Source organism: Dufourea novaeangliae, unplaced genomic scaffold, assembly GCF_001272555.1.
Source record: "Dufourea novaeangliae isolate 0120121106 unplaced genomic scaffold, ASM127255v1 scaffold124, whole genome shotgun sequence".
Lineage (NCBI taxonomy): Eukaryota > Metazoa > Arthropoda > Insecta > Hymenoptera > Halictidae > Dufourea > Dufourea novaeangliae.
The window spans coordinates 3,641,759-3,669,339 of NW_015374010.1; the positions used below are offsets into that span (position 1 = coordinate 3,641,759).

Genomic DNA, 27,581 nt, shown 5'->3' on the forward strand with positions numbered 1-27,581 from the left:
CAACGCGCGATAGTTGATCAGCGAAGCGTCAGAAATTCGAGAAATTTCGAGTTCGCCGTTAGAAACAAGGTGATCGCACCGGAATAAATTGATCTCGGCAAGTTACTAGATTACGCTCATTCGATTATCGATCTCGGAAACGTTTGTCCCTTTAGAATCGCAGTTCCAAGTCAGTCAACGATCTTAGGATAGGTTTCAGCGGTTCGAAGTGCGATGGACGGAACGCTTGGAAACAAGGACAATCGAAGACAAGTACATAGGAAGAACTTTTATACGTTATATCTACACGGATGGTCGTCGGAATTTGAAAATGATGTCGATGTCGAATCTGAGAACATACAACGCATCCGTTAACGATTCACAAAGTGAAAAAGTACACAGGTTGCTAGGTATTCAGCACTCGCGATCTGGTGATTATTTTTCCATTTCAGTAAAACGCAACGATCATATGCAGACAGCGAATGTATGAACACTTAATCTTAAGATGGCATGTGCTTGTCGTCGGGCCTTGACATTTTCTTTCTTTCGTTTCTTCTTTATTCTTTTTCCCTTGTTTTTTTTTTTGCTGTTGTTAAAACTCGAGTTCGTTTTCAGTTACAAGAAAAAAGGTATATCGTTAATCTGTTTCGGATTAATCACTAATATTTTTCTCCCTTTATTTCTAACAGTTCTGTGTATTGTTATGTACAGCAGTACCACAACCTCATTAAAACTGCGGTACACGCGTTCAAAGACGACACTTAGAGTTTAAAAATATAATCATCATATATTTAAAGTAGTATTATATTATCATTGTTGTGGTTGTTATTAATCGTAATAGTATTATTAATATTTAATTATTATTATTGTTATTATTTATTATCTTGGAGGGATAGCACTTTGCTATGTCACGACACTGCAGAGCTGAACAAAGACTAAACGCGGAAGTTACCACGCTCTTTAATGGCACGAAGAATACAAGATCGAGACTGCTATTTTATCTACTGACCGATCGATCGTCCGTTGCACGTGAACCTTTCGACGAAATTTTATGTGAAACGTTTTCCGATAAGTTAACATTTTTCCCCCTTTTTCTTCTTCTGTTGTTGACCGATCGTTAACATATCTCGTCTATAACGTTAAGTGTAGTATAATACCGCGGTAGCTTACTTTTAATTAGAAAGGATTGAGACCGACCTTCCACTCGGCGTCGTTACGAGATTTCCTATACTATACATAGTCTCACTTGGACGATTTCAAGAGTACTATAGAAATACTAAGAATTTCTTACAGACGCATTACTTAGTTAGAATTATTTAGTAATTGTCAGTTAAGCAAGATTTCGTGAACTAAACAAGTTAATCTTTGTTTTTTAATTTAAATACTGTATGCTTTGTGCTTCAAATTCCTCATGCTTGCTCCGATCTCTTACGCTTTGATATCAGAGAATTCACAAATGTGCTATGAAGTGAATAATTTTTTAATCGGATATTCAAACCGCATTTATCAAATTCAGAATATCGTGAATTATCGTGTACTGTTTTTTTCCTGTGTTTATAGAAAATTTACTTTATCTGAAATAAAGCTCGATATAAAAATATACAAACAGCAGTATCAACCTGTTTTAATCTCTTAAGTATAACTTGTCGAATGCAAACAAGTAGAATGTTATTTCACAAATTGCATCGTAGGAAGGATTCGCGGATAACATTGAATATTGATTTTTATGAAGTTTTCGTGCGAATATTCAAGTCTTGAACTGTTTAAAAAATAATGTTTTTTTTTAATTAGTATCAATTACAAACAGAGCGATGTGTGTGCATAACATGGCTTATTAAGATAACATGAGATCTTCCGAAATGTTTCACGCTACATTCGTAACGCCTTCATTACACTGAACTATGTGGAAATCAATCATTCTTAATTATGAGAAAATGAAGAACGAAAAGAAATGAAAAAAAAAAAATCTAAATGAAGAAAATATTTCAACCGTATCGTATACATCAACAAATTAACAAAACTGCTGAAAGGGTAACAATTTCGAAAGGTAACCTCTCTTTTGCCATAAATACGTTTCTAACAAAACGGGATGGCCAGACATGTGCAGCCCCTCAAATTACTCTTACGAAGAACAGGGAAACAGGTGTATCAGCGTCATCTAATATCTGCTCAATTTCAATTTTCTCGGACCACGGAAAATACGTAAAACAATACGATTGATAACCGTCAGAAATATCTGTGAGTCGAACGGTGATAAAAGGAGACCGAATATGTTGGATCCGATAAGAGAGCGTGATAACCTCAATCGATATACCCTTGATTTTCGCGAGAATAATTACGTATTTGACAGTTAAAGCGAAATCTATTCTCGAATACCTTAATACTGTAATGAGCAACTGGATTTGAAGGTACCGTAAAGAGGTTGACGTTTCAGTGATCGACAGAGGTCAGTGAAGATCATCTTCGTCGCTATCGTTACCGTCTTTCGATCTATCGGCACCCCCCTCACCGTCGCTGGAGCCTGAATCGCTCCCAGAGTCTTCAGATTGCCAGCCGCCGGCTTGTTGTTGCTGCACGTGTTGCTGTTGGACAACGTGCTTCGAGACCTTGTGACGTTTACCCGCGCGTTGCACCGGGTCCGCCCCGGCACCGTCTAGCATCGGCTGAAGGATTCGCCGACGAGCATTGATGAACCAATTGTTCACTTGCAACAACGTTAAGTTCGTTTGACTTGCGATCTGACGCTTTTCATCCTCCGTTGGATAAGGATGCTGCAAAATATTATACCATTCTTTTATCATATGTTCAGTCGAAAGCAGCTATATAGGCATCGCTAAGTCAAGAGGAGTATCTCTACTAATATGTAAACAACGCCAGACTGTGATCTGATATCAGGAGTCTGGAATGTTTGATCCCAGTGACTCAAGGTTCTATTATAGGTCTAAAAAGAAGTCTTTTCAGAAAACTGGCACCGGCAAGAGTGTATCTGCAAAGACTTCTAATACTATCGAAACAGCATTTTCTGATAAATTTATGCGAACTGAAACAACTCAATACTGTGAAACCGGTGTAAACCTATAAAAACCTGAACTACAGGAACCACAAACATCTTGAATACTGTTGAATAAAGAAATTCTGTTAATTAAAATGGAAGGAATCTCGTGATTAATAGCAACCATGTAGAGGTAGAAAGTAGAATGAAATGTATACGTACAACTAAATGTTCAAAGAGCCAGGTTCGCATAATGCTTGTAGCCTGCTTAGGTAAGACTCCCCTCTTCTGTCTTCCTTTCTTAATGCTACTATGACTACCTCCATGGCTAGTACTATGATTTGAAGTAACAGTGCCAGTGCCACATCCTTCATCTTCATCTTCACTGGGTGCAGGAGAAGGAGACCCCGCAACAGTGATATCTAAACACATTACATAAGATATATTTGCTAGGATAAATGTGACTCAATACATTTTACAGAGACTTCTGATTCAATTCTATCTTGTAAAATATACATTTGAAGTTTGAATTTAAATTTATCATTCTATACTTATATCTACGTTTTAGTTGGTTCATTTTTAATTGTCTTTTCAATTAGAAATTCCTTAATACTCAAATACTACTATGAAAATTCACACAATGAACAACTTTTTCTAACCAAAGTACTTTTCGTCGTTAGCATCTCCCACATCGATGTATTCATTCTCACGTTCTTGTAATGCCAGAAGGCCCCAAAAACCGGCTTCTTCTAAATATATTCTGTCGCCAGTATTCACACAGTCCATATCATCTATAAATGCCAGTTCTTGGATATATTATTTATACGAACGCTCTTTCAATACACGACTACTATTACAACTAGATTGTTTAGAACATTTTACTTTAAATTATTCGTTAAACCCTCAAATGGCAAGAAATGATTATGATCAATATAAGCCTGACCAAGAATGGTAATAATTATATAAAAGCTAGTCGATTATTGTGTATATTCAATAAAAATATTTTCTTTCGACTGTACAGTTCAGGCAATTTATTAACACCACTATATTCCTCTAAATACATTTATCGACTTTAAACTGACGGTAGTTACAAACCCAATTATAAGAGAACAATCATAGTCTTGGGCCATGTTGACCTCGTCTTACCAATTGAGGGTCAAGATCCATCACATACAATAATGCAGATAAAAAGCCATGAGTGAAAATTTTGTACTTACTCATCATAAATCTCAAATGAAAGTCAATCGTTAATAAGAATCGAAAAAAAAAAAAAAAGATATACACGTAGGGAGCTCACCTTGACCAAGATACATATCGTTGACCGGTGCACAGGGATGAGCCCCGATTTGCGAAAGGGGCGTGCTCCCGTGTACTGTGGAAGGTGACAGAGGATCGTCATGCTCCTGGCTGGAGGATCTGTTCGAGCGCTGAGCTGTGGAAGATGATCGCACCGATGGCGGCCTGTCGTTACCGGTTTCCTCTTGCGCGGCAACTTGACTCGCGCCACCGTTTTCCGACAGGGTGTCGCCTCTGCTCACTCTGAATCCGTTAGCTCCCGGCTCAACATCATTGCCTGTAGAAGACAGCACCTGGGAAATATATGTCGCAACTAACCGTCAGAGAGCAGGGGTGGGGTTCTATAATATTTTGAGCGACGCGCAAGTATCGCTCGTTCTTTAACCTATACACACCCGAAACTATGCCCCGAACAATTCTTCCAGAAGTGGATCCCTAAACGTACTATGAATCCTCTAGATGTGAATTTTTTCAATATACTTCGTCACACTTTTATCAAACGAGTACAGTAGTCTTTTTTGTATCTGATACCATTACCTAGCAAGAAGAGGATTACAATGTAACTACCAATGTCAATATTGTTTTCGAAACATAGGTATTTAAAAAGCACGGAGTACCGTTCACACAGAGTTTAAAGAGATCGTCACATGATCTTTAGTAATAGATACATATCTCAAGAAAGAATTTAGCTAGTAAATTTACCCTTTGGTACAAACAATGTTTAAGGAATAAAACTTCTGTACCTGATTTACTTTTCAACATACTCGACTTCAAGATATTTACTTTGGCAATCTGTACATTCTAAAAAGGGGATGTTTCTCGAACACCTTGAAAGCTTCAACGACCCGTTAAAAAGCCATATTTCCACTTCTGGTTCTCTGTTCATAAGAGTATTTTACAGTACATGCGGTTAGTTTTAAAGCCTAGGAGAATTTTGACTGGATGTTATTCTACTGACTACTAATTGTACAATGTATGAATTTAAAGGCAGTATTATAATTTCAACTAGGGCTGCATAAAGGCAACCACTTTCCTCACAGGGAATTCCAAAACTGCGGAATTATTCGTGTAATATATAGAAATACTGAAGTATACGTGAACTACTAATTATTTTACTGGTATGACACAGCTTCTTCGCAAGCGATACTGTTAAAGGCTGCGAGGGTTTAGTAGAGGGTGGGGGGGTTAAGAGAACTCGTAGCGTTTCAAGAGACACTCACGATCCTTGCGCATCACTAACAAAAGGATATCTACGTAGGTGAGGGGGAGCCAGGTGAGGATGCCTTAAAATAAAAATTATATCTAACCTGCAAAGGACTGCTGCCATTGCTGCCACTCGATGGACCCATATCGTGTCCATGGTGACTGTAATCGCTGCGTAGCAGATTTTCGCTCTGCATCTTGCCCTTCAGGCACGTGATGTACCTGTTGCAGAAGTCCTTGCACAGCTCCTGAACCTTTTCCAACTCGAGTAGGTGAATTCGCAGCACCTGTATCGCCTTGATCATCTACGATGGACAGATCGCAGCATTAGAAGAAAAACAAAAAGCAACGTCGCGGGCTGATCGATTTTCTTTTCACGTTCAATTTCGAGCCGTCGTTTATTATTTTTTGTTTTCACGACGCGAACACTGTTATTGTTTCATGAACCAGCAACCGAGGAGACACCGGTTGTTTAATTGCGTTCCCTTTAATTCAAGGTACGAGAGTACCGAGATACCTTTTTAATTATTTTTCGCTCTATTTACACAGTTCTCATTCTTGGTTGTTGAATTACGTTCATTTTAATCAATAAACCTATATTTTTATAATCCTCGGAAGGCGAACGGTACAAGTCTGACACGTTATACGAATGCAGAGTTGGTTTGACCTACAATAATAATTTCATTACACACAGCTTTGTGGGAACACAAACTCTTGAATTCTTTCACGTTTGTTATGTAAAATGTAATAACAAGAAAATAATAAAATAAACTTCATGACTTCACTCTTTTGACTGAGCACTGTGTGCTTCTTTAACAAGGATACGGTTAATAGCTGTTACGTTTGGTTCCAATCGACCCTGACCGTTCGTCAACCGAGGGTTAAACGCACACACCATTTTGTATACAAAAAATACATATTTGTTTTTACTGAAAATTAAAGTATACGTTATTAAGTGCGCATGTGTTTTGGAAACATGCTGGATTTGAAAACAGTTAAAGCTGCGGTAATTAAAGACAAGTCGGTAGATGAGGATTTCCAGGACATCTTATGGTCACCCTTTCTCGAGTAACTCCAATTCGTATTCCATTTTCGATTCAAAGTATTGACTACTCGTTTCGGGTCAGGCAATTTCGCTCTGTTGCCTGCGCAAAGAACTCACCAAACCGTCAATTTCGGGGTCATTGATCAGGAACGGCTTTCGGTCTCTTTCTTGGTGTTGGACGAAGGCCTGTATGTCCATGTTGAAGCTCTCGGACGTCGAGTTGTCCGAGCTCTGTGTGGCTTGTTCGCATCTTTCGAAGAGTAACGCGAGCAGCGGGAAGAGGGGATGCTTGTAGACTGCCCTCTTGTCCGCCTCGAACTGGGCCTGATCCTGATGGGTCGTGTAATCGGCAACCCCACTCGCAGGGTCCTGATCGTAGCCAGGAGTCACCATCGCTAGCGCCACGGCGGTGCTACCCTCTTGCATTCTGCAACACCGTTTTCTCCATTAGTTTTCTCCCAATCTTCCCAACAATTATTTTCACATTATTATAGTTGAATTGTGAGGGCTACCGTACAATCATTAATGGGGTATAGGTACTTGACGGTAAATAATGTTTGGTTTCAATCTTAACGGCATAACCTAAGCAACCGATTGGTAGAAGTTTCATAAAAATAGAATGGAAAATAAGGAAATTTTTATATTTCTTTAAGTGTCACACGGACATAGTGTAGTCGTAAAATAGAACCTTGGCAAGTGGGTTCTATTAATATCTGTATACTGTCTACATTCCTCCGTTTTTAGAGTCTCAAAAAGGCAGCGGAAATAATTAACATCGATTCCCTTGTTAGCAGGGAAACTCCAAACATGAATTAGCGTTATGCAATATTGAAATTTTAAACAGCTCTTGACGTTGAATAAATGGAAGACACATCGGATCGAACGATAATTTACACAGTTCGTACAACCTGAATAAAACCCAAGAATTCTTCACATCCTGTATTTCTGTCGATTCATTTACCACAACTTGATTCTACGATCATATTATACATCGTCTACCAACAGTACATCGAACGGCTCCAGTTTGAAGTTCCGAAAATATCGAAATCTGAAAATGGAGCAGACGTGAGATTCGAATTGCGCGAGGGTAAAACCGTTTCGAATGTTGTGAACATGTCGTTACCGTCGAGTAGGTACAAGAACCCCGTCAAATATCGTGACAATCGAATACATTGACGATTCCTTTCTTCTCACCTATCATTCCTGTCTGGCACCATCCATCGTTGCCCAGGTCCTCCGGGGCCTTTGATGCAATGTCCAATTGTCTACGTGTACTCCGACCTTACAAATACTTCAACTGAAACAGAAAAAAAAAGGAAGATCATTGATACTTAGAGAATTATACGCTTTCGTTTATCAGGGGTGAGGAGAGATAAGGAATTATTCTTTATTCGATGACGCAGCCACGCGTCTTTCGGAACGGAGAGACGAGCGAGACAGAAAATAACAGCGGACAGAGACAGAGGTGAATCGTCGTGGGCACGGAGAACCAAACGATGCGCGGTACTGCATTTAAATGTCATCGTTAGACGGTCTCAACGCCATCGGCACTGTTGCCTGGCACCGGTTCTGCTTCCCATTCCGAGCGTTCCTTTTGAATTTTCCCCCGATCTCTCCCCTATACACGTCCCCACGGTATATGAATAAATAAAGTGCTGCGACACTACCGGTGACAAGGTGGCGGCACCGACCGAAAACCGCAGTTATCTCCGTCCGATGTTCATCAGAAACTAAGTAATCCGGTTTCAAGCTGCCCAACCGGATGTAATCAGAGGGGGCATTTGTCCTCTGTTTTTTTTTTGGAGGCCAGACAGCCAATTTTTGTGATTTTATTTTTGAGCAACTTTGAAAGTACTTTTCAACTTTGTATATTTGTATGTGTTTAAGGATCGTCTGCCAATTTTTGCATTAAAATGTATTCGAACAGTTATAATATTTACTTTCATACTGAGATTTTTTAGCTGCTAATAATTTTTTAATTTTATGAAATTAACTGAATATAATCATTTAAATAGTTATAAACTGAAACATGAGTTTTGTTACAAATATTAAGAAAATTGGAAACTCTTGCAAGCTTAAACATCACTGTTGCAGGGCTAACGTTGACCCATGATCTTCAAGGCATTAAACTTTAAGGTTATTTGATGTAAATACAATCATTGTAGATAAAAATGTAATATTTTTCGTTTAGTGCTGTATCTATAAATTATGTCTAATAAATGTACATTCCTACTCCGAACTTTCTATGTAATGATAATGTAATAATAATTCTCACTGAAAAGTGGCGTACGTATATTTAGGTCAATGTAACATACGAATTTTAACTATCATTGTTTGGATCGTAGATTCTAAGTAAATAATAAATACATATTAATTTTTCTATTTGATATTTCAAAAATGAATGTATTACTACGTTGATTAGTCTCTGTGAGTTGAACCGCATATTTAAAAAAAATAGCTACCGTCTTAAGCTATAAAAAGTATGCCATTTTGTTAATGATAAAAAAAAAGGCGAGATAGAACTCTGTATCTCTGAAACATCTCTACTTAAAGAAAAAAATCGATTGCACCATACAACATTTCCTCTCCGCTTTATAACCGAACGTTCTATACGTACGAAGAACTCCCTTGTCGAGGACAGGCTTTAATGCCTCAAATTATTCGATCGATCATATTGAAAATATTAAGAATCACCTCGTACATGATTCTTCATAATTCCCCATAATGGCCGCGAATTTGCATCTCCGAATTAATTTAATAACGGGAAAAAGGATGTACAGACTGCTACATAATATACGTGCACCACTTCAGGGACGCGCGTCGAGTCTGCACGAATAAGGAAAAAAGAATATTTTAATCCACTATACGTAATACTGTTCATCCAAGTAAAAACTATTAAATTTAAAATAAGGATTCTATAAAATCAATTTCTTAAATTAAAAAAATAATTGCATGTATACGTTTAAATCGAACATACTGTGAACAGGATATCCTATAACTGACGATGCAAATTAAACAAAACAGAAATGAATAATATGTTCTGATGCGGAGATCCATTTTCGATTAAATCGATATTGATAATTAATCACGTACGTCTGTATTTGAACGCCACATGGCTCGTCTGCCCGATTATTACAGATTACTTCTACTTATGGTAATTATTAACCATTGCTATTTAGAATAATGAAATGACAGGATAACATAACATTATCATTGTCTAAAACCATTCGATCAAAACCTATGTATGGAAGATAATGAAGTTGATGGAATACATACAGAATACAGCATATAACCATGATAACACCTTTCAAGTAGAAACAGTGAATAATGGTCAGACACAGTACCATCTGCATTCTAAACCAATACACGCTGAATTAATGTTAAAGTTCGATTCTATCAAAACCAAATGCTCTCACTGAAATTCTTCTTTTTTATTTTCCACTTATTTTTTTTAACCTAGAACCACCCCCTTCCTAGACCATTAGAAGGGAGCCCGTACAGAATTAGGCACAATTTTATTCAAGCAATAAATATTGAAAAGCAACTGTATCTAAGTTCGATATCATGACCTTTAAACAGTGAATGAGATTATTTGCCAAGTGTGTCCTCATTCGAGAAGTACAGTAATGTCTCGATGAATGCGACGAACTCGGATCCGTTTCGGAGCATTCGTGGCAGGGCGGTAAGGTTTTCAGCCCCTCATTTTGCTTTTTGCACGAAGCCGAACCTCTGCTTAGTTTCTATTTACTCTGTTTTGATTGTTTCCAAAAGGGAAACCCCCCAGTGTTGGGAATAACGCCATTGTTCGTGTCGCATTCATCGAGGACTCACTGTAATATTATTCTATTACAAAAATTGGAATTTTCACGTTAATCAATTAAAAATGGCGAAATATTTGTCTTTATCCTTGATTCATTACTCGAAACTGTTTATCTAAATAATGAATTTACTCATGTCTGGTCCAGTATAGTGGACACAGAATTCTAGCCAAAGTTTGGGTAATAGCCCGTCGCTGGACGTTTCATCAAAACTTTCGTTCTGTTCCGCACGGTTGAATAGATCGACGAAGAGAAAGATCTTCGCGTAACGACGTGACAGAAGTGGAGAACTGGAGGGGAAGACGGCTAGGTGGCGAATAGGAAGAAGGTGGACGGCCGGTAGAAAAAGCCGGTGGACAGAGAGGGGTAACCATTACTTGCAAGCGGTGCTTTCACCGGGCTCTGCGTCTTTCCGTTAAACCCGATATTTATTGTGCCGGTCCGCCTCTCGCCGCTTTCATTTAAAAATATTATCGCTGACGGGGGGAACGGTCAGCCACCGGGCTCGTTCCCGCAGCTGTGTCCACGTATCGAATCGACCTAAACGCGCGTTCGAATTTCCCACCTTTTTCTTTTCCCGCCATTCTGATCGAAATAATAAGTCGAAACACCTCTCGATGCTCCATTCATTGCTTCGGACTAGATATGGTGTGCGAAAACACTAACAGTAATTTATCGCAGAATCACGATGACGGTCGTGATTTAACATCATTCACGACCATGTTTTTTTTATCTTGAGTGAATTTTGCTCACTGCGATCGTAATGTTGACCCTTGAAAAAAAATTATATTCAATATTGAAAATGAATTCTATATTACTATTGGGGTTTTTAAAAATGAGTAAAGAGAAAAGAAATTATAAAAAAAATGATTTGTTATAATTATACGCCATATATGTTATGCAATATGTTGTTTCGAATTTTTAATCACTAATTTATCCATTATTCCTTTACTTTGTACAATGTAACTCGCATTTTTGCTTCGACGTCGTTAATATAAAATACAATATACCTACAGGGTATGTGACGCGTGCAAGAACTGTTGTTGTGTTCTCCACCAATCAGAAACTATCGCGAAAAATCATACGAATCCCTGTAAAAAATCACCGTGATTGGAAACGAACGTGATCGAATCACTCGTGATTCAGAAGTTCACGCCATCTCTACTTAGGACGGTTTCCTACCTATGGAACTCTACGGACAGTTCCTTTTAAGGGTTGCTTACATAATTAACAATTTGCTGACTTACAATGTTGATTCGGTCTTTAAGTAATGGGGCTAGTTTTATATGTCTTCCTTGTGAGACTGTGTTGCGCGGAATGGACAGATTTGAAGAATTACCGAGCGTAAATTTGATTGCTTATCAAAACTTCCGACATTGTTTGGAGATTTAGTTATTGGTGTCTTTTCCTTTTTTCATTTGTGATCTTCAAGGTCTAGTAAGAATATGTCCAGTATAAGCACGTCACGAAGTCAGACGACTCTTTAATGCGACAGACCTCTTATGTCTCCGTTTCGTGTGGGACAAAAGCACATAATCAACGGGAACGATAAATGTAGATATAAATAGAGTGGTTGTCCAATTAGACCACGTCCTGTGTTGTCCAAAGTAACCTCATCCTAAATCAGTTTCCCTTTTACACTAATGCTGAAATCTTTGGGAATGTTGAAAATAGGCCGGAAACCCTAGCTGATTAATACCCCACTATATATATATTATTACTAGACTACCGATTTGTATGCAAATATCAATTTTAACAGATTTATTTATGGAAACTAGGAACAAATAAAATTCTCTTCACTGCATTAAATATTCTATTAACTCCAACATAAAATGAAGACCATACTAATACTTATTATACTTTTTACTATACTGAATTTCAGACAGTTGAGTACGGTATAAATGCATTAAATCCGCAGTTTAATTATTACTGTCGACTGTAGCTACATACACTAATGCTCATAAGTATTTATCCGATCACATTTATTTCACTTTATTAAAAAATGTATCAAGTTTTTTAAAAGAAATCATTTTTCTTGTAATGAAGGATTTATAACGAGTAAACATTGTGTTCGTCTGCTGAGAAGTTCTTGTGTTGGGTGCGAAATGAACAAGTTCTCTTCTTCAGAGAATACTCTAACACCGTGCTATGTCTCTACAAATGTCATGTGGTTTTGTTGTGACGAGTTTATCTTTGATAATATTACTCGTAAGAGAGATTCGTACGTTATAAGAAAAAAAGAAAAGACAACAATGCACCAGTTCTAAACTGAATTATAAACACTTCCTGATTATCGTCTCGAACTTGGGTCCGCGTAGGGGCAATAATTTTGTAGGGAGAAATGTTTCAGACCCTCGTAAATTTTTCCTTTGCCTGAAGCCCGAGTCTTGGCAACAAAGTATGCCATTGACAGGTTCCACGCCTTCCCCCCCCCTCCAGTGGTGGGGATAACGTCTGGACAATAATCGTGTAGAACAAGCCAGACGATAATCGAGAGGAGTCTGTAGTTAGGACACAAAACTCACTCGCCAGAAGCATAGATATTCTAAGGGTAAACACATGCTTCATTCCCTCGTCGACAGTAACTCTCTATAAGACTTCAATCATCTCGAAATGAACGGAAAATTGAAACGATGCTTACAGATCGGTAAAGTAGATCCCCCAATATACCGACAGACCGTTAAAAAACATTTCCGTGTTTACTTCCCCGAGGTTTCGTTAAACCGTTACGAGAAAAAGAAATCGACAGAATGCGTATATACCGGATCAGGAATCGATCCCATGATCGTACGGTTGCCAGGCAACTGTTTTGACCAAATTTGCTGCTCGGGCCCGTCAGCGATTTTTCTTCTCCTAATTCATCATGTAACGCGTAAACAAACATGGCTGCCACAGTCAACCGCTTACAAAGTGCTTTCTTTAGGTGCTCCGTTTAGATTTTATTTGAACCGAATGATGATCCAATATCGAAAATTCTGTTGACCGATAATGAATATCAAGGAACTTCAGTTTTTTTTTGTTTTCGTTCGTTCCTTTTTCCATTTTCCGCATTGCTGTACCGAACGTGAGCTGAGCGGGGTGGTGGCGACGCCACTCTTCTTCGTTCTATTCCTTCAAACGACGCATTATATCGCTTTCGAATTCTTGGGTGCCGCGCGGTGGTATTTGAACGCAGCTGTTGCCGGACATGAAAGCGACGCGTACGCTCTAACGAGTCGACGAGAGAAGCGACGCAAGAAAAATGCTACCGGTGATCTATAATGTCCATTGAAATATCGTAATCGACGGAATGTTCTCGACGTCTGGCTTCTCCGTGTCAAGCCTGGCATATGGTCTGCTGCATTTTAGTTTTACGATGTTGCACGTGTCGAAAATATCGTTTATCTTTATCCTCTCGGGTTAATCGATGAGATTCTATGTTTTTGTTTCGTTGTCGGAGAGACACAAAAAGGTAGCGCCCATCATTCGCAACTTGGGTTTCTATTTTTAAGTAATTCCTTTGTAAATCTGGGTTCATTTATATGCAGATATGTACAACACATTTATTTCATACCCCTCTTTATAATATATTAAATTGTTGCCTAAATATTGTGTATCAGTTCGACGGAAGATAAAAAGAAAGTCTCATGAGTATTAAGAAACTGATCGTATAAATATTATGTAGAAAGTATAAGATCCATTTGATAAGTACATGTAGTGTAACACGAACTTCTCTTTGCAAAAATAAATTTCTATTTAATGTATCTAAGAAACGGTTAGAACTTTTCCAGAAATCTAACATATATTATTATAAGTATTATGAGTATAATAAAACTATATGCAAATATTTTTTCGTTGTTTATACAGTTTATAATAGTAATGAAGACGTATTGCACTAATTTTGACATGTAGATTAAGCTGTACATAAAACTTCTTAATAAAGTTTAAATTGTAATAATAAATACTTTTTTCTAAATATTATGTTATTTTTGATAAATATACATAACAATGTAGATGACAAAAGAGATAGAAGCAAAAGATCTTATCTGGTTTTAAATGTACTACTGCTGAGAAAAAAAAACAGAAAGCAGATTTACAACGTTGAATCACGTGTTGCGTGCAACTGAAAACGAAACGAATTGGCGGTAACTTTGGAATGGTGTACGTGCACTTTGTCCGTGCGATTTACTGCGTCACGCGTTTAATGTGTCGATTCCTTGTAACGAGCAAATAATTACTGCGACACTGAAACGGGCAATTAAACGCAATCAGAGGGTAAGAAGCGATAACTCAAACGGACAAGAAGGCAACATGTTAATTTGTTAAAGGATGCTTTTGATCTTGTAATATTATAACATAACAATTTTTTTAAAAACTCAGAAAAATGAGTTCACTGTTACAGAAGCTGTCAAAGCAAAATAATAAAAAATTAAACGTAAATATAATTAATAGTAAAAGAAATATATTATTAAAATTTCGTAAATTAGCGAAGCTATGATAATAATGTAAATATAAATATCAGGTGTGTCTAACTTATTTTTACATTTATGAGAGACACTAACAGAGACACAAAACACATTTTTACGAGTGTAAATACAAGAACAAATTTTCAACCCTTCGAGTGCCAAGCAGGTAGTAAACAGTTAACGTTTATTTTCGAAGGTAAGGAAGTATTCAAATTTATAGTGCATGCCTATGTACCCAATATTTGCCTCTTTCGTTAAAACTAATGTTTTAAATTATATTCCTAATCTATTACTTTTCCCTCGGAATATCGTATGATTTACCTTATTAAATAGTCTCAAAGAAAAAAACGAATAAATTCTAAATAGGTATTATGTTTATCAAGTACACTCTCTAAAATCTGTATGAACAGTGGCCACAGACTCCCTCTTCCACAACGGTAGCAAAATTCATTTCATTTCAAACGAAATACACTTTACCTCGATTTAACGGAAATATCGTCGGAATAAAATTTCAAACCAGAAAGAAAAAATAAAAAATAAATACGCATATATTCCCAGCTATATAAATTATTCAATATTATTTTCACCTTTATAAATACACCCATACAGAAATATATTTCGCGGAGTCGTTCGAAAACTGTCCGGCGAAATGATCTCGCCGCGAGAAAGACGTTAAACGCGCGCACATACCAACCTGGCACCGAAAGAGTTAATTATGACGAATATGGTATCCCGGTGGGCGAGCGGAGTTGTTTACTACCTGTCAGTCATTGGTCGTATTTAGCCGGCGTCGTGTCGGGCCAACAAACTGGCGAAGAAAAGAGATTCGTAGTTAGAGAAGTGGACTGGATCGTCGGTAGGCGTTAATACGGGACCAGAGGCTGTTTTTCTTTCTCCCTTTCATCGCTGTCCTGACACGAGATAGTCGAACTGTCAGTCAAACGTTCGATAACCAATGGTCGACGATCCCTACTACCACACCACGCCGGGGAAGAATCATTTTCATTCGAAGAGGGCGTAGCAAAAACTACAAGAGGCCACCGCTGCCGACGGCGCCGATGCCTCACTGCTGCGCAACGCTCTACCTATAGGGTGCTCGATAAAATTTCTGCGGGAAATTCGAGTTTGTCTCGCCACTTCTTTCGACCGAAAGGGGTCAGGACAGCGTTGGACGAATTTTATTTAAAATCAGATGTAATAAATAATAGTTTAAATAAGTCTCATTCGAAGTCATGCAAATAATATTATTTTAGACAATTCGTTTATAGAAACCTACGGTCAATTTGTTTGTTATTTTGAAATAGTGAATAGTATTATTATTTGCTTTTTGGTAAAGATAAATGATGGTTTCTGGGAACATTTCATTCGACTTATAATTTATTTATAATTATTTATATACAGTTATTCGTATAAATAATTATATATATTGTAATTGCTTTTGGAATAATGAATGTTATTGTTTTTTTTCTGGTGACTATAAACAACACTTAGAATTTCATTTAAATAATGCCTAACTTTGACTATATTAGATAACTGTACTTCTAAGGTTGAAATTGTTGCAATAATTTAATAATGTCTCCCTCTAACGTGCAAACAAATATCAATACAATTTAATATTGCAAAAATTGACTGCATGCGAATGAATTTTCAAAGCCATATTGTTTAACTGTAATAAATAAACGAGTATAAATAGAATTTTATAAAGCACTATTGTCATAGATTAACTGAAGTTTTGTCTGATCAATAGCCTTAAAAAATTTAATCGATTTATAAATTAAAAATATTTGACAAATACAAAAATGTTTCGCGAGAAGTATACGCATGCGTGCACGAAGTATGGACACAAATGTCGAACGCTGTGACTAACTAATTTGCATATGTACTGGTATTTAATGTTTCAATATTTTTTACTTTATCTATTTCTACATTCATATAAAAATTCCAGATATTTCTTAAATAAATAAGTAACAAGAATTCAAGTTTGTTTATCTCCTTCCCACCGCTAATCAGTTTTATAATAATTTTCTTAAAGTGGTTTCTGATATTTAGTTGTTTATTATATTAAAAATGTTTCATGCCTCATGTAGAAACCATAATATAAGCACAATTTGAAAATCTGTAACACACGCTGCAACGTAATGGCGGTACTTCATTACAGCATCTTTGTCACTCTTTTTTGTCCCGCAACAAATTCTTTGAACGATTTCAACCGGTTCTCCTGATACGATGTAAACACCGATTCGCTCGCTGCCCGATGAATAAGCGCTCGCGTTGCAAAGTTCCCAGTTTACTATTTAACGCATTTTGCTTAACACGAATTATTCTGCTCCAGATCGAATTTCAAATAACTAGTCCAAATAACAGATTGCGATTATCGATACAGGGTTAACTAACTTAACCTTCAAAATGTATTCAAACCTAAACTTTTTTGTATTACAAACCACTTTATATTATACGGTAATAGTTGTTTACGTAACTGATAATTTTTTGTTAATAACATAAAATTCCCGCCTTTTTCGGTGTAACTGAAAGTGTGGCAATATTACAAGGAAATGCTGTATGAATGTACCTTACTATACTAATAAAAACGCGTAAAAAAACATTTACAAAAAACGTGATGAAATATAAAAAAGTGGATACATCCGAATCTCTATTCATATATAGTATTAGACAATACGTATATTCTTCCTTTGCAAATAAACTGAATTCATTTACGAATTTTTCAAATTAACAAGATCAATACTCACGGAATGCGACTGTCGATACAAAAAAATAGAAATATATGACGTATGTAATTAATTTTCTTCACAGTACGTGGGTTATGATTATTATTCGTGTATCCTCATCCGTAAAATATTTAACTCTTTGGAATTTCGTAATGATTTGCCTTCAAATATTGGTTGAACTTAATTGGTTAAAATATTCTAAATAAGAATTAAATGTCAGTACTAGTGAAACTTTGTCTGTTAAATAGTATTTTTTACTTTTAAAAATAACGGAGAACGTATGAGAGGTAACGTTAATTGCAAAATACTTCGAAACGACAAGAATTTAAAAAAATAAACTGAAAATCACGATCCAATATAACAAATTAAATTATACCCGTAGTGATGGCCACTGCAAACAGATAAAAATAAGGAGCAATAAAAAATAAATACGTAATAAGTTATTCCACAGACTGAGAATACGTTGAAAAATATGTACATAATATTGTTAAATGAGCACGTAACACGATTAATCAGAATAATGACGTTGTGATTAGTCTCGAGAAAAATGGAATCACTAACACAATATGAGTATCATGCCTAACCTGAATGGCATAAACATTTTTTCTATACTGTTTACGCACTGTTTTGCCGGACATATTGAATTTTTAAAATGAAAAACCCTTATTTTTTTACAGAAATCAAAAGAGCATCAAGCATTCACCAATGTTACAGGGGTTACCATGTATAATAAAAAATAACCAATTGTATGTAAATGTTATGAGTCAGTCTTACCCCTACCAAAACATACTTTTCCATTTTAAATATTTTACGAGTTTAATAAGATTTGATTGTGCAACATAATATGAAATAAATTATTTTCTAAGCAATACAAACGATCACATACGTTGACGTCAGAAAAGAAAAATAGATATTACTTCAACAAATTGATATATTTAAGCAAAACAACATTCCGTGTTGTTTACTAGAACGCATCGAACTCTGTATGGTTATCCTAATTGCTGCATCCGAATGTTCTCCAACGCTAATAATACTCATTACTCTGCTGATCTCTTTACTAATTCATTACAGCCTCCTGGAAATGCTTTGCGTTGTGCGTTGCTCAATGCAACGTAACGTTAATTCAAAGAAATCTGATTTTTTCTCCTGTGTTTATTTCTAGCCCCGATACTATTTTTACTGTTATTGTTAATAGTAACTAGTTCCGTCTGTAAATAACTATATAAATATTCTTCGAAGCATACGATAAAACGGACAAAACATCATCAAGAAGGTGACGAACACGAATCGCATGGTACGCATGATGTCATCTAAAAAAGTCGCTCTCCGGAAGACCCTTGACAATATCGATCGTATCAATCCGCAATTCTGTCAAGGCAGACCGCGAGAAATGGGCGTTCACTGGGGGCATTGCGCACAAAACAAGTTTTTCGCGTGTATCGGCGCACGCCAGGAACGAATTAACCGAACCTAACCTCACTAAATTCACAGGTGCACGGCCCAACAGGGGGTTAACCGATCAAATACGATGCACGGGAACAGCTGTCGCGCTGACACTGTCGGTGGCGATGCTTATTCCCGATCGACTTACTGTGTCGTGGAGACTGGTCCCAATGAGTCCCGCAGGAGCAAAACAACACTGGAGCACTGGTTTTATTTTTCGAAAATATTTTCGGTCGGCGTGTCCGACCCGTCCCGCGACCGATCCAGTCCCGTTTCGTCCACGTGATACGCTGTGAGGGTCGACGATGATCACGTACCGACACCGGTACTATTGTTCACCGCTGCGTTCAACACAAACGCGTCTGTTTACCACTGTTCACGTCGCACGATAAATTAAAGTAATCAGACATTTTTCACATGCTCCTCCACAATCCCCGTCTACTCCTTCCACTGACACGTCTTTTGTGACGTCATCGATTCAATACTTTTCGCGAAGGTTTTGCCCCGGCTGGTAACCGCGGCTCGCCACAAGATGGCGACACCGACGCGATTGACTGTCTATCGAGGCGTATTTTTAAAAAGCGCGCGTTATTTAAACTTGTTGAGTGAAAAAAAATTATATACACAACACCACGGGTTATCTGTACCGTTTTTAGTGGATATTAATTGTATTTCGCAAATACATTTAATAAGAAAAGCTTAGAAACAACTATTGGTATAATCATGTTCTATACAATGGGATTAAGTATGTAATCGCCATATTGCTTCAAAAGTAGATGCAATGTTTTTTCGTGAAAAAAACATGTCGATTGAAATTTTTTATAAACATTTATATGATCTTTGTGATTGAATTAAGACTGTTTAATATAAACAAAAAATTACGTATAATTGCAATTTGACAAGTTGCGTTATTGTCAATGTAGTTGTCGAAAGCAATTTTCTCAAAAATGACGTCTTGATTAAAATATTCTAGTCTACATTTTCGGTGTATTTGTGTCATCACTCTATTCACGGTTACGTTTGAAACTTACGTAAATTTTCTCATTATTGTGTAAAGAAAGGGATGAAAAATGCATACGATTGTCGTCCTCGAGCGGAATCTCAATTTCTGAAAATATCGCGTCGGTATTATAAAAAAAACGAGTTAACTGCAAAAGGATTACATATTTACCTGCTTAGAACGATGAATAACGGCGACCAGCGGTATCTTATCACGTCGTTCTTATCGGGGATAGTGGGGCTTGATACAAGAAAACCGATCCCAGTTCTCGGTGTGAAGTTCTACGATTACTGGTCTCACGAGGAAACATGGATCATCGATTGTTACTTGTATTTATAATCGTCTTTTCGGCAGTGCATTGCGAGGATACTACGAAGCCTGCTAACACTACTGCCACGGACAACACGACCACTGAAAAAAATGAAAAAAATGAAACGGTGGCGACAGTAGCACCTAAACTTCCGAGTTTGTGTACTGTTTGCAATTGTACAGGTACATATATACTGTGAACGTATTTGAGCAGGATTATGAACACTAACAACGCGTTGATAGAGATAATAATAAGACAGTATATTAAATATTCAACGTTACAAAGATTTTCGATTTATAATCTTAGTGGCTGAATGAAGAATATTTATATATATTAGACACTGAAAAATATAAAGTATTTTTGATACATAATTTTTAACGCGTAATGAAAATTTGAAACTACTCTTTATGCATCAGGTGACATGGTTAATTGCACTGACAGAAACTTGATCGGTCATTTCGAAGATTTCGAATGGCGGAACACGTCCGTAATGTCCTTTATGGGGAACCTGTTGATACACGTGACTCCTTTTCCAAAGGTTGTTATTAATAAATTAGTTCTGCAAGGGAATCAGATCACGAAAATCGACGATGCCGCATTCATGAAGCTAATCAATCTCACCGAACTAGATTTGAGCCATAACAACCTTACTGCAGCGAATTTGCAACCCGATGCGTTTCAGGTATGTTGCAATTTTCTGTACTATAAAAACTGTCAAAAATGAACTAAAATGTCGAGTTTTATGGTATCGTCGTAGTTTTGTTTATTAATACACGCCGAACTATTACACTATACCAAAGTCGATTAGTTTGAACATATACGATAATGATCTATGTGTATAATATTTCATTAGTCACAGCTGTTATCTTGAAAGTTTCGTTTACGAAGAAATTTATTACTTAGATTGCAAATAAATGAATTTCAGTGTTGGAAATAATGCACAGATATAACATAAAATATAAATATTGTTGCGTGGGCGCAGCAGAATCTCCAACAATGAATGAACCAAAAAGAAGAATTATTTTGTTTGAATGATGATTATTAAAATTGCATTAATTTTGAAGAATGATTATTATTCTATTTTTATAAGGGATAGTTTACAAGAGAATAAATGCAAAATGTTATGGATATGTTGTGCTTGAATTATTTTAAACACAGTAGTCAATTATGTTCTTGCACAATTAAATTATCGTTGAGTAATAAATACCTTCCGTTTCTATGTTTTAAATTTGTTTTTATCGAAAACAATTAATGCTTATTTTTTATCAACTATATGTTCCTCGTTATTATCAAATTTGACAAACAGTGTTAAATTTATGAATTTTTCATTGTCATTAATCTTTAATTATTATTCATTGAATGTTTGCCATTTATGACGGAAGTTATTTCCGACTTAATCCAATAAGAGATATTTCTTTTTTAAATTAAATTAATATTTGGAAATTCCTAATACGTTTAGGGTGGATTTTCACCGACAGCGTATGAGCCTTTAGCAAACCTGACGGTGTTGAGGCTGGCTTATAACAGCCTTTATTCCCTGCATCAGGATCTCTTCGAGCATATGTCGAACCTGAAAGTACTTGATCTATCCCATAATTTGTTCACGCAAATCGATATTCGTACCACCCTGGCAATCACTTCCGTACAAAAATTAGAGGAGCTGAATCTGAGTTACTGCGGGTTAAAGTCACTTCCGGACACTCAATTTTACAACGTCAGGTATGTAATTCTGCTGTACACTCGGCTAGTCCGAATATGTTCGCTTTAATATCGTTTGCAACTACACAATCGATTCCGATATTGAAGCATGTACTAATACTCTACTTATACATAGATACAACAACGGAAAATGATTCAATAGGTCTGACTGTGCTGATAAGAGCACTAGATATCGCTGTGCGTAGAATAGTTATTTTTATGGAGAAAAACTCGTACGGAGACCATATGTTCAGACACGGGTTTCATTTTGACCTTGGGCTTACTTTCGGACTCACGCTAGGATTCGGGTTTCTTTTCGATCATGATTTTAAGTTCGTGCTTAATGGCGGACTCGTGCTAGAGCTTGAGGTCGATTTCGAGATTAATCTTAGATTCGATTTTGGACTAGAGTTTGAGTATGATTTCAGGATTGGGATAGGATTTGGGCTCAGTTTCAGGGCTCAAGCTTAATTTCGGGGTTCACCTACGGTTCAGTTCTGCATTTAGTTTCACGATCGGGCAGGGTTTGTACTCGATTTCAGGGTCAAGCTTATTTTCAACTTTAATATACGGTTTGGGTCCTAGTTTCGGTATAACATTCGGTCACGGTCTCAATTTCTATATTTTTTATGATTGCAACATCAGTTTGAATTATTTAAACATTGTTCATAATGAGTATGAATTTTTCATCTAAGTTTCGGATTCTATGAAAATTTTGGAACTGCACCACAAACTTTAATTGTGTCAAACAAGACGTTTGTAATTCTTTTCTGGCACCTGTATTAAAATTTCGTTTTTTACCTAGGAACCTCAAGAAGCTGAACTTAAGCGGCAATCGACTCAACACGCCCCCAGCCGCCCTCGGTGAGGCAGAGTCTCTAGAGTACCTTTATCTGGACGAAAATCCGATTCAAATTATTAACAAAAGTCACTCGTTCCCCAACATGTCGAAACTGAAGGAGTTGAGTCTTTGTTGTATGCCGCATTTGACAGTGGTCGGTGAAGGTGCTTTCTCAGGCCTGGCTGCGCTGGAACACCTGCGTATAGAAAGCTGCCCGAAATTGGAAACGATCGACGAATACGCCCTAGCGACTCGGGTATCTATAATTTTTCTTTTTGCATTAATTACGATTGCATAGTTGAAAGAATTGACTCGAGTTATGGGGGAAATTGCACACGATTTAGCTTCGTGACTTGTTAGCAGGTTTCATGATTATAAAACAATCTAATGAGTTTATACACATGACTACAGACACGTATTTTTAGCATTTTGCGATAGATGCTAAATAAATGCTAAAATTCAGAATAGATGCTGTAAAGTGCGAAATTCGTAAAATATGCGAATAGATGAACATATATAAATATATGTATAACAGATACACAATGTTTAAGGAGGGAACATTTTTTTCAACAACTTGCAGCAAATATAACAAGTGGTTTGAAACTCGATGTACCGCAATTGTTAATGGCAACAAAAATTAAATATGAGGAGTTTGGTTGTTCTGTTATAAAATCAATTTAGTGTCCTGTAAATAGCGTGGGCGCAGAAAGATTTTTTAGCAAATACATATACTGTAGTCTGTGTAAAATAATCTTTTGCAAAACAATTGAAATTTTAATATAGTATGCAGCACTGGCTATTTTGTCATTGACGATAAATTCACGAATGAGTATCTAACTTGAACAATTAGGAAGTGCTATTAATTCCACTTTCGAATTTCTTGATAAATGTTATCTCTGACACGAACCCCTCAATCGTTGTGCAAATGTTTGATAAGGGTTCAAGTGTCACATAATTGTAGCATTTTCGATACTGTCACTAGTCACCTTTATCAAAATAGAGGAATTATATTTTCAAAAAAAATTACAGAATGTCGAGTCTTTCTTCGATTCGACTGTCGAAGTTATTACCAGAATCTAATATTGAAGAAACCGATTGCCGTTAATTAATCCCTATAGGTAGAGGCGTTACGTTTCCTTTCTATAATATTTTCCCTCGAACGTAATTGAATCGCGATTTATAACGGCGAGGATTCGATTGAGACGCGTGAAAATGGCGTGCAGAATCGGTACCGTTTAATGGGGTACTGGATCGTAAAGACTATTATCCCTTTAATGACCATAGACGAAGGAGTCAGAGCAACCTGAGTGGCCACCACTGAAGAAACTCGATTTATCGGATAACGCACTGCGATATTTGCCTGTGCACCTTGTGGGCGCGTCATGGGACAACCTCGAAGAATTGGATTTGATGAACAACAAATGGAGCTGCGATTGCGATAATCAATATCTGGTAAGTTTGGACAATCACGTTATACACGGTGCCTCGGTTAAACGGAACAATCCGTACGTCTCCGTTGCATTCGACGTCATAAAAAAATGTGAAGTGGACGAATGTTCCTTACAAATGGGCAATTGTTGTTATCGAGAAACAATTTCTCCAAGATTTTAAAATCATTGTTTTCTTAAATAGGAACTGATCCTAAAGAAATTATTTCCTCGTAACGAAATTAGTTCATTTGAAAGAAACACCGTTCTCTTTTGTCACTTCGGATTATCAAAATGATGGACTAAAAACTCTTGAAAATGCTTTTAATTTTCTAAAAGCACCTCAACAAAAAATCTGAAAAATTTCAAGGACAATACTTATGGTAATATGTTGTTACTGTAAAAATAAAATCTAGTCGCTGCAAAATTTCAATAAGAAATTCGTAATCTCGGCATTTTGTAGGGTTTTTAATTTTTTCCAACTAGAGTTTTCAACCGATAAATGTTTTGGACAGCGCTGATTTACATATCTAGTTGCACCAAAATTGAATTCAATTTAAAGATGTACAGGGTGTCCCAAACTAGTTGTAAGTCTTTGAAAGGGTTGTTTCCTAGGGTGATTTGAAACAATTTTTTCCTTAGCGAAAAAGTTCTCCGAAGCTTTGTTAACGAGATATCAATGAAAAACCCCGACCAATCAGAGTCTGTCGGCTGAGCTCCTGCGGTACCGTTGGCTACGCGCTACTGCGGGAGCTCAGCTGGCAGACTCGCGCTCTGATTGGTCGGGGTTTTTCGTTAATATCTCGTTAACAAAGCCTCGGAGAATTTTTTCGCTAAGGAAAAAGTTATTTCAAATCACCCGAGAAATCATCCTTTTCAAGGACTTACACCTATTTTGGGACCTCCTGTATACTATTACCAATAAATTCTCGAGAATTCTCGAGTAATACAGAATAAAATTCCTTTTCTTAAGAAATGAAAAGTGTTGAAAAATCAAAAGCACTATTTTTGATTTTGTTAAAAAAATTTTTGTAGTATAAGATACCAAAAAGATGCAGTGAGCGGGTTAAGTAATATATATTTTCCTACAGATTGGAACTCTGCTACCGAAATATGGAAAGAAGTTAATGGGAGATGACGTTAACACGCTCACCTGTTCAGCGCCTACGGAACACGCGGGGAAGAACCTGTCGTCTTTGGCCCATCGGAAGCTCCGTTGCCTGGACGTCTATGGAGCGAAGCCCGAGAAAGACGCGACGATCCTCGTCGGGGTGCTGATCGGTCTGATCCTCGCGGTCCCCGTTTGCCTGACCCTATTCGTCCTTTGGCGTCGCGGATTCTTTTTCTGCGGCAATCAAGGTCCAGCGAGCTTCTCTCGCGCCTTCTACAAGAGAGCCACCAACGACGAGGACATCTGAGTCGTCCATTCTTCTTGATTGAATCTAGTCGACAGAAAAGACAAAAGGACGAGTCAGACGAGTTAGACGAGCTGATTGACACTGTTTCTCGTGACCAAAGTTTGTCAAAAGTTACAAATGTTTGTTTATAGAGTGACTTGTAAATTTCGTTCGTATACTTTCGAAATAAGAATTGAGCGTAACAAATTTTATGCAATTCATATTTAGGTGCCCTTGTTATTTTTATTTTTAATATCCTTTTGTGCTCGAGGTTTCTTAATTCTGAAATCTTATAAAATTCGTAGTTTGGTACATAATTTGGTCGAGTAGATGTAACAGTTTATAAGTCAGTGTGCACACGTGGTAGGGTGTAGAGTGTATTTAACGTGTTCGTTGTTGTATGCGTCATTTATGGAGCATGGAAGCTCTGACTTGAGATAGATGGCCCATACGTGGGCCATAGCTCTACTAACACATTTTAGAGGGTTCTTTTTATACTTTAGGAAAAAAGAGTGCATTGTTGCAAAATAATTATAATTTGTTTCATATCATTTTTAACTTATAGTGTTATGCCGGTAATAGTGCTAAAAAGTCAAGAGTCAGTGGTATAACAATATAATTAATATTTCAATTTTTAAGCTGAGTTATTAAATGAAACTGAAAAAATTAGATTTTTTTGAAATATTGCATTGACGAACAATATATTTATTATAGGAAGACTTATTAGTTGAATGTCTTATTCCAACACACAGCTAAAAGTTAATTTTTACTATATAGTTTTCTATTCCATTAAAATTTTGTGTCTGTCACGTAGTACGAGTTAAGAGTTTCTATTAATAATCAAACTGTTACTGGAAACCTAAAATTTCGCGGCTGTACGGAATGCATTAACGGTATTATAATTGGAAACCGTACCATTAATTCTTCATAAATAATTTAAATATAATTATTTCAATAGAATGTATTAATCATTTAAGTGTTTTTATTTATGTTAATCATACGTCACAACATATCAATATTTTCGTATTCGTATTGTATACTTAATCATTATGTAATTCAAACATTTTTATAATAAAGTGTTCGTGTTTTACTCGAGACATAAAATAATTTTCATTATTTTTTTTATTGAATAAATGCAAACAAAGCTTCTACTATAAAAGACTCTCTGTAGGGTATTCCAAAAAATCTATTACATTACAAACTAGAAAAATCTAATTATAAGGCTGCCTGATATATTAACATCATCAGTAATGCCCAAAATAAGGGACAAATCGAAGAATTTCTTTTTTCCTTTTCTTTCTGTGCGGTAATCCAAAAAGTCCATTAACACTATTCAAAGAAATCGTTGAAAGAAAATCTGCCAAAGTATTGTTCAAAAAAATTTCTTAAGGAATCGTTTGAAGCAAACATCTATTAAAGGATCGTTCAAAAGAATCTGTCGAAGGGTCGAAAGACTGTTTCAATTAGGGGATGCACAACCAAGCGTATGATGCACGGCTGTCGATTACCATCCCGTACCATCTCGAGGTAAAAATCGTGTGCTCATTTTTGGTCTAACAAGTCTCTCGAGGGTTTATTTAGCCCCCCTCCCCTATCACGCTGTCGCCGGGGAAGCGGTTTTCGGGACACACCGTAGGGATAGTTTCAGGCAGCGTTAAGCGTGCGGACGGGGTTTTTGGCTTCCACGTCGACATTCGGGGTCTGGCCATGGATTGTCGACCACCATCGAGGGAACGACGGGGCGGATGAATGGACACGCGTCGGTAACACAATTACCGGGACGTTAATTTACTCAATAATCGCGGAAGCAACCCCGTCTAAATGCCGGCACGCGCCTCTTCTCCCTTCCGACGTCACCGTAGCAGAGGCCCTCTAATATAAGGGATGAATACGGGTCCAGCTTTACGGATGATTGCGTCATTATACGTAGACGCTTTGCTAAACAGGTCGCGACGTGGCCT

At 36.9% G+C, this 27,581-nt stretch overlaps 2 protein-coding genes across 3 annotated transcripts; one reads left to right on the top strand and one right to left on the bottom strand.

The window, feature by feature from the left end:
- Positions 1-295: 295 nt before the first annotated feature.
- LOC107188377 (homeobox protein PKNOX2-like) lies at positions 296-19,396 on the bottom strand. 2 transcript variants are annotated; one of them, XM_015576656.1, is made up of 8 exons: positions 19,096-19,396; positions 7,710-7,812; positions 6,633-6,942; positions 5,575-5,775; positions 4,269-4,560; positions 3,194-3,393; positions 2,392-2,750; positions 296-328 (listed from the first exon to the last, which is right to left on the bottom strand). In XM_015576656.1, exons 2-7 carry the CDS (start codon positions 7,730-7,732, stop codon positions 2,427-2,429), a joined length of 1,350 nt encoding a protein of 449 aa, XP_015432142.1. In that variant the 5' UTR covers positions 7,733-7,812; positions 19,096-19,396; the 3' UTR covers positions 296-328; positions 2,392-2,426. The 2 variants fall into 2 exon arrangements, with proteins under 2 accessions (XP_015432142.1, XP_015432143.1); XM_015576657.1 differs by lacking the exons at positions 7,710-7,812; positions 19,096-19,396 and adding an exon at positions 7,424-7,486.
- Positions 19,397-20,255: 859 nt separating this feature from the next.
- LOC107188339 (leucine-rich repeat neuronal protein 3-like) lies at positions 20,256-25,641 on the top strand. Its single transcript, XM_015576615.1, has 6 exons — positions 20,256-20,439; positions 20,674-20,939; positions 21,717-21,976; positions 22,761-23,052; positions 24,081-24,248; positions 25,315-25,641. The coding sequence occupies exons 1-6, from the start codon at positions 20,256-20,258 to the stop codon at positions 25,639-25,641; spliced, it is 1,497 nt and encodes a 498-aa protein (XP_015432101.1).
- The last annotated feature ends 1,940 nt before the right edge of the window (positions 25,642-27,581 follow it).